The sequence below is a fragment of the Lactuca virosa genome, chromosome 4 (genome assembly GCF_052849685.1).
Source record: "Lactuca virosa cultivar CGN04683 chromosome 4, Lactuca_virosa_CGN04683_v6, whole genome shotgun sequence".
Lineage (NCBI taxonomy): Eukaryota > Viridiplantae > Streptophyta > Magnoliopsida > Asterales > Asteraceae > Lactuca > Lactuca virosa.
The window spans coordinates 370,942,174-370,948,673 of record NC_136429.1 but is presented as its reverse complement, the minus strand read 5'-3'; the positions used below and the strand labels follow the sequence as shown (position 1 = coordinate 370,948,673).

The following is a 6,500-nucleotide window of genomic DNA, read 5'->3' as shown; positions in this document are numbered from 1 at the left end:
TCCCTCTCAGAGTGGGAGGCTCAATGAGGATAAACAGGGGTGCGAGATGTTGATTCTGATATCATGTAAATATATGTTGAGCCCCATATTAACCCCTAAAAGAGCCCTTGTGGAGAGAAGGAAAATTCCGACATATATAGTCACTTATAAAACCGTGTCGTACCGATATGGAATACACTAACAATAAGAAATAAGAGTCTATTTGAAAGATATAAGAGTATATTTTATTTCTTATTTACAATTTACAAATCAGAAATGTCATTGTTGTTGAAATCCGATAACTGTTGTATTATAAAATCGTATAAAATCAAAGAACATTCTTGTAAACACGAGGCCGGTGCCATTTGAAAGATGGAATAGTCCTCTTTATTTCTTCTTGAGAAGACAGAAACTGATTTTGAATGTAAAATGTCTAAAACTTTACAAGAATAGATAGATGGAAAATCACTTTTGGCACGTTCGGCACAAAGTGTTTGAGGGCTTCTAGCTTCTAGCGTTTTGACAAAACGCTCCGTTTTGAACATAAAGTCTTGTTTGACACTACAAGCTTCTAACCTTTAGTTTAAACAAAACGCTCCAAATCCAAATGTTACTTCATGTAGCGTTTAACAAAACACTACAGGTTACAAGCTACCCGCTACCAGCTAATTTTGCCGAACATGCCCTTTATGAAAAAACCCGATGTTGGAACGGAAAACCGGAACCAGTTTAAGATATGGTTTGGACCTTCAACCGGTTCAGTTCCCGGTTTTTGGTTTGGACCTCTGCTACGAAAACAGTTATTCTAATATTTTTTAATGATAGGATTAAGAAATGTACAAATAATAATAAGGGGGTGTTTGGGAAAACTTTTTAAGGTTAAAAGTTCTTTTTGCAAAAGGACTTTTTGGCTAGTGATTTTTTCCAAAAGAAAATCTTTAAAAAGTGTTTGTATTTGCTTTTAAGGTAAAAGTTAACTTTTCAAGTTAAAAAGTCTTAAAAGTCACAAAAAGATGGGATTTTGTGACTTTTGAAACACTCTATTTTCCTTCTATACAAAAAGTCATTTAAAAAGATCTTTTTTAATACCCAAATATCTTTTATATTTTTTTTAACTTTTTGGAAAAGTTAAAAATAAAAAAGTTGTTTTAAAAAGCCATCCCAAACACCTTCTAATTAAAAAAAAACTTTTCTACGAAAACATCGTTAAATAAATATAAAAAACATACCTACTCGGCACTCAGCAGTCCATCACGTTGAGAAGGCCTATTTTGACCATGCGTTTAACGTTTTCGTCTACATAAACTGGAAAACACATTTCCACGATCAACTGCTATCTTCCCATACAGGACAAATCCCCGATAATCTCTATAAAGTACTCACTGATTCACCATCAATAAAGTGGTGAAAGAAAATCAATCGCACCCAATTCTATTCATGACCATGGAGGTGAGAGCTAGAGCTCCTGGAAAGATCATACTCGCCGGAGAACATGCCGTTGTTCATGGATCCGCAGCCGTCGCCGCCTCCATTGGCCTGTACACATCTGTCACTCTTCGCTTCCATTCACCTTCTGGTAATTTACTCGCCACTTAACTTTTCGTATTTGTTCGTTGAAGTGCTACTTTATTTCTGTTTAGGAATTCCAATTTTAAGTGTGGGTTCATTCTGGTTAAGTGTAAGTAAATTCTTTCAATTTGAAAATGATGATGAAGTTGATTGATTATTCGTAATCTCAATCACATAGAGATGCATTTCTTGACGACTTTGCTAACACAAGTACTTAACTAGCCAACTATACTAGCCTAACCATAGAGTGATTAAGTGCGAACCAGGTGTTTGATGAAATGTCTCCACCCATTAATATTCATTCTAGGGAATTGAATAACATGGCGAAGTCCTAAGTAAGCTCCAATAAGTTGGCCATGTTTGGCTCGGCTTCATCAAGCCATCATATGAGTTTTGGAAGTATTCCATAGGAGTTTATCATTCACCTTAGAGAAGCTTGTTGGAATATTAAAGCTTCTGATGTATGAGAGAGATAATTTTTCATTTGCTTGATCAATTCTGTGATAATATTGGTGAGATCTTAAAAGAATCTCGGTGATTTGATGCAATTCGAGACCCAAATCCCAATGTTTAAGTTTCTCCCTGATACCCTTTTTCACCAGCTCCTTTATAAGTCACTTGAATATAAACAAACAGCTTCATGAAGATGAGTGATTTTCATGGTAGCTTAAACATTTCTAACTAATTTGAGATTCCAACAAGGACAAGAAATAATTACATACTAAATACGCTGTTCATTTACTTATCAAGATCTTCAATATTTTATATTCTTTTCCTCTGAGAATTTGATTCATACATATGAGTCATAAAAACATTAAATGACACTATGAAATAGATACCATGCTTGAAAGAGAGACCCCATTGGAAATATCATTAAACAACCTTGTAAACATCAAACCAACCTTGTAAACTCCCTTTAAGATAGCAACAACCCAATCTTGGAAAATAAACTCCAAATATTTGAAATCTAAATTTCATTGATTTTGGTAACTGCTAGAAAAGACTATAAGGTAGTTAAAATTTAGTAAAGATTCAAGTAACATATGTCCGTGGTAACATATTATTACATGTTCCTCATTTTTCTTTCAACAGATAATGACGATAATACCCTCACACTCCACCTCATGGATGTGGGCTTAAATTTTTCATGGCCCATTGGAAGAATCAAAGAGGTATTACCCGATTCAATCAATACAATCGCATCCTCACCCACAACATGTTCCCCAGAGACAATCAAACTCATTGCAACACTAGTGGAAGAACATGAAATTCCAGAAACAAAAATTGGAATTGCTTCTGGAGTTATTGCTTTTCTCTGGTTATACACCTCTATTCACGGGTATGCTTTCCTTTATAATCTCTAGTAACCATCATTTGTTATTCAAAATCAGTTTTGGAAGAAGGGTACAATAGTCTTTTACTCATATTCAGATAGTTCATTCAGCACTTAATGGAAACAAAAAGAAAGAAACAGAAGCTTTTGCTAATCTGTTAATTATTGGTTCAGGAATAAAGCAGCAACAGTGAGTGTGTCTTCTGAGCTTCCTTTGGGTTCAGGGTTAGGATCCTCTGCAGCATTCTGTGTCTCACTCTGTGGAGCCTTTCTTGGTTTATCAGATTCGGTAAAAGTTGACTTTGGTCAACATGGTTGGGCTGCTTTTGGAGAAAAAGAGCAGCAATTAGTCAACAAATGGGCTTTTGAAGGTGAAAAGATTATTCATGGGAAGCCTTCTGGTATAGACAATACAGTCAGCACATTCGGTATGTCATAACTTATGATAATTACCACTTTGCCCTTGTCTTTTTCATCTTCTTCCAACAAAACCCTAAAATAAAACCAAAAATCCATCTTATAAAGAAATAATAATACATAAATGACCCTATATATATTGGAGATAAGAATCAGTGAGATCTTGGGTTAAGCTTAATCATGGTCTTTATTTATATACTAATATATGTTTTTTTTTTTGTATCTAGGGTTAATTACATAAATGACCCTATATATTCGGGTTTTTTTTTTCCTAAAAAAGCCTTACATTTTTCATTTTTTTCGGATTAAAGCTAAACTTCATTTATTTTCTAAAAAATCCCTTACATTTTTGTGTAAAACCGGTAAATATGCTAAAATGGCCAAATCGAAAAAATGGGAAAAATTTAAGGGTTTTTAAAAAAGGATTAATCTCATAAAAAACCTTATATTTTGTGTGTGTTTTTTTTTTCTTTTTTTAATTTTTTTTTCGGATTAAACCTCAATTTTACTTTTTGTGTGAAAACTGAAAAATACCTTGTATTTTTTCATTTTTTTCGAAAAAGCCCTCAACTTTGTATTTTTTTTCCACCTTCTAAATTCTTCCAAATAAAACCTCAACTTTTTTAGTTTTTCTCAAAAAAACCCTCACATTTTACAATTTTTTTGGGTTAATCTCATAAAAAATTTTATATTTTGTGTTTTTTTTTCCAGATCAAACCTCAATTTTATTTTTTTCATGAAAAAGACCTTGCATTTTTTTTCATTTTTTCCAATTTGGCCCTTTTAGTCATTTTTCTCCAAAAAAATGTTTTAAAATGTGAGGGTTTTTCTTTCAGGAAAAGACTAAAAAAGTTGAGGATTTATTTGGAAACATTCAGAAGGTTGAGTTTTTTTTCGGAAAAAATGAAAAAACATAATGTCTTTTTCATGAAAAAAGTAAAGATAATGTTTAATACGAAAAAAACACAAAATATAAGGTCTTTTATGAATTTTGGGAAAAAAATGATTAAAAGGGCCAGATCGAAAAAGATAAAAAAATACATACTCTTTTTCAGACAAAAATAAATATGAGGTTTAATCCCGAAAAAAACACAAAATATAAGGTCTGTTGTGAAATTAACCCTTAAAAAAAATAAAGTTGAGGCTTAATCCGGAAAAAAAAAATCCAAAATATAGCATCTTTTAGGTAATTACGTCTTATACCTATATAGTATTATACCATATTTGGCTTATTTACATGTTACTAAAATTACATGTCTAAATTAATTGATCACAGGAAATCTAATAAAGTTCAAATCCGGTGATTTAACCCGAATAAAATCCAACATGATCCTTAAAATGCTAATCACCAACACAAAAGTTGGTAGAAACACAAAAGCATTAGTGGCAGGAGTTAATGAACGTAAAAACAGGCATCCTGATGCAATGACATCTGTGTTTACTGCTGTTGACTTCATCAGCAATGAATTCGCTTCAATACTCCAATCATCTTCTGATGATCATCTTCAAAAGGAACAAAAAGTAGAAGAATTGATGCAAATGAATCAAGGTTTGCTTCAATGTATGGGTGTCAGTCATGCTTCTATTGAAACAGTGTTAAGAACAACATTGAAGTATAAGTTGACTTCTAAGTTGACCGGAGCTGGTGGTGGTGGATGTGTTCTTACTCTTTTACCCTCACGTATCCTTTTCAATATTTTCATCACAAACTATATATATATATATATATATATATATATATATATATATATATATATATATATATATATATATATATATTACTTTCATTTGTAGTCACACTATTAGTTTTTTTTTTCAAAATATTTCTTTTGTCTTAAAAAATGGTAGGCCATGGTGTCCTGCGTTTGACATACACTGGACTGAGATTGAGACTGATGTCAACAGGAAAAAAATTTGCAATATTCTGCCCCACTAAAAAAGACGGAGCATGGTGGGACTGGAGCTGATGTCGATGAGACATACTTTTTGTCCCACCAAAAAGGGGATTTTTTTTTTTGCAATATTGTGTCCCACCTAAAAAGGTGGAAGAGGGAGTGATGTTAATGAGACAAAAGTGCAGTATTTTGTCTCATTAAAAAAAGGTGGAAGGGGACTGGGACTGATGTCAATGGTCCTACAAAAAACATGAAAAAAAAATTGCAATATTGTGTTCTTTCCGAAAAAGTGGAACATGGAGCGATGTATGGGACAAATACTGCAATATTTTGTCATACTGCAAAAGGTGGGAAATGACTGGAGCGATAATAATAAGACAAAAATTATAATTTTTTGTCCTATCAAATAAGGAGACATTGACTTTATCTCGATTATTTGTTTAAAAGACGTGAATACTCTTCAAATCAACATCATAAAAAATAGCCGTTGAAAGTTTGCAAAAAAGTTCAGATTTAATGGAGAAAACTTTTTTTTTTCTTTCCTGATTTTTTTTCTTTATGTATTAATTCAAAAAAGAAATATACATATATAGCTTATCATATTAAGTCATGTCAATAATGAGATGTTGCCTTTAACTATTGTCAATAGTATTGTCTTCAACAGTTATCGACAAGGTAATTGGGGAGCTTGAGGAATGTGGATTCCAATGTTTGATTGCTGAGATTGGTGGAAATGGACTTGAGATTTGCTTTGATGGTCTCTCATGATTCTTACATTTATGACAATATTGGTGCTTCTTAATTCCTTTCATGTTGGAGCAATTTTCGTATTTAATTGTTGTACACTAGCTATGTTGCTTGTGGTTTAGCTTTCATGTTGTTTGAAATAATATTTGTACAAGTGCGATTATGCCATCTATTTGTAGAAAAAAACAAGTTTTTATATAGGCTTGAAGAAATAGACAAATAGGTATTCCGTCTTAACATTCTTTTGAATTATATACTCAAAACATAAATACTTTAATAACTTATTAAATGTATTTATTGACTCGAAACAGGCACATCAATTAAGAAATATTTACCAGCTTATTAAATAATGGACAAAATTACATAAATGATCTCTATGGCTTATTAAAAGTCACAAATTTAGTCCTTAATATTTTTTTTTTGACATAAATGGCTTGCAAAACTTGCATGAAAAATCTTTTTTATGATGCCTCTATTTTCAATGTGTCTCGCATGTGAAAGTATTTTGGTCTTTTCAAGTTGAATTAGGATCTCCTCCCATTCTCTTTTATCCGCCAAAG

The 6,500-nt window shown here is 32.1% G+C and overlaps 1 protein-coding gene across 1 annotated transcript; it reads left to right on the top strand.

The window, feature by feature from the left end:
* Positions 1–1,227: 1,227 nt before the first annotated feature.
* LOC145108736 (mevalonate kinase-like) lies at positions 1,228–6,177 on the top strand. Its single transcript, XM_079045808.1, has 5 exons — positions 1,228–1,555; positions 2,641–2,887; positions 3,056–3,309; positions 4,575–4,979; positions 5,843–6,177. The coding sequence occupies exons 1-5, from the start codon at positions 1,417–1,419 to the stop codon at positions 5,959–5,961; spliced, it is 1,164 nt and encodes a 387-aa protein (XP_078901934.1). The 5' UTR covers positions 1,228–1,416; the 3' UTR covers positions 5,962–6,177.
* The last annotated feature ends 323 nt before the right edge of the window (positions 6,178–6,500 follow it).

What these genes read in the sequence shown, in the direction of transcription:
- LOC145108736 (XM_079045808.1), top strand. Translation starts at nt 1,417, where the DNA reads ATGACCATGGAGGTGAGAGCTAGAGCTCCTGGAAAGATCATACTCGCC. An exon ending in CAATACAGTCAGCACATTCG is followed by an intron (nt 3,310 to 4,574) that starts GTATGTCATAAC and finishes AATTGATCACAG; the next exon opens with GAAATCTAATAAAGTTCAAA. An exon ending in TCTTACTCTTTTACCCTCAC is followed by an intron (nt 4,980 to 5,842) that starts GTATCCTTTTCA and finishes TATTGTCAATAG; the next exon opens with TATTGTCTTCAACAGTTATC.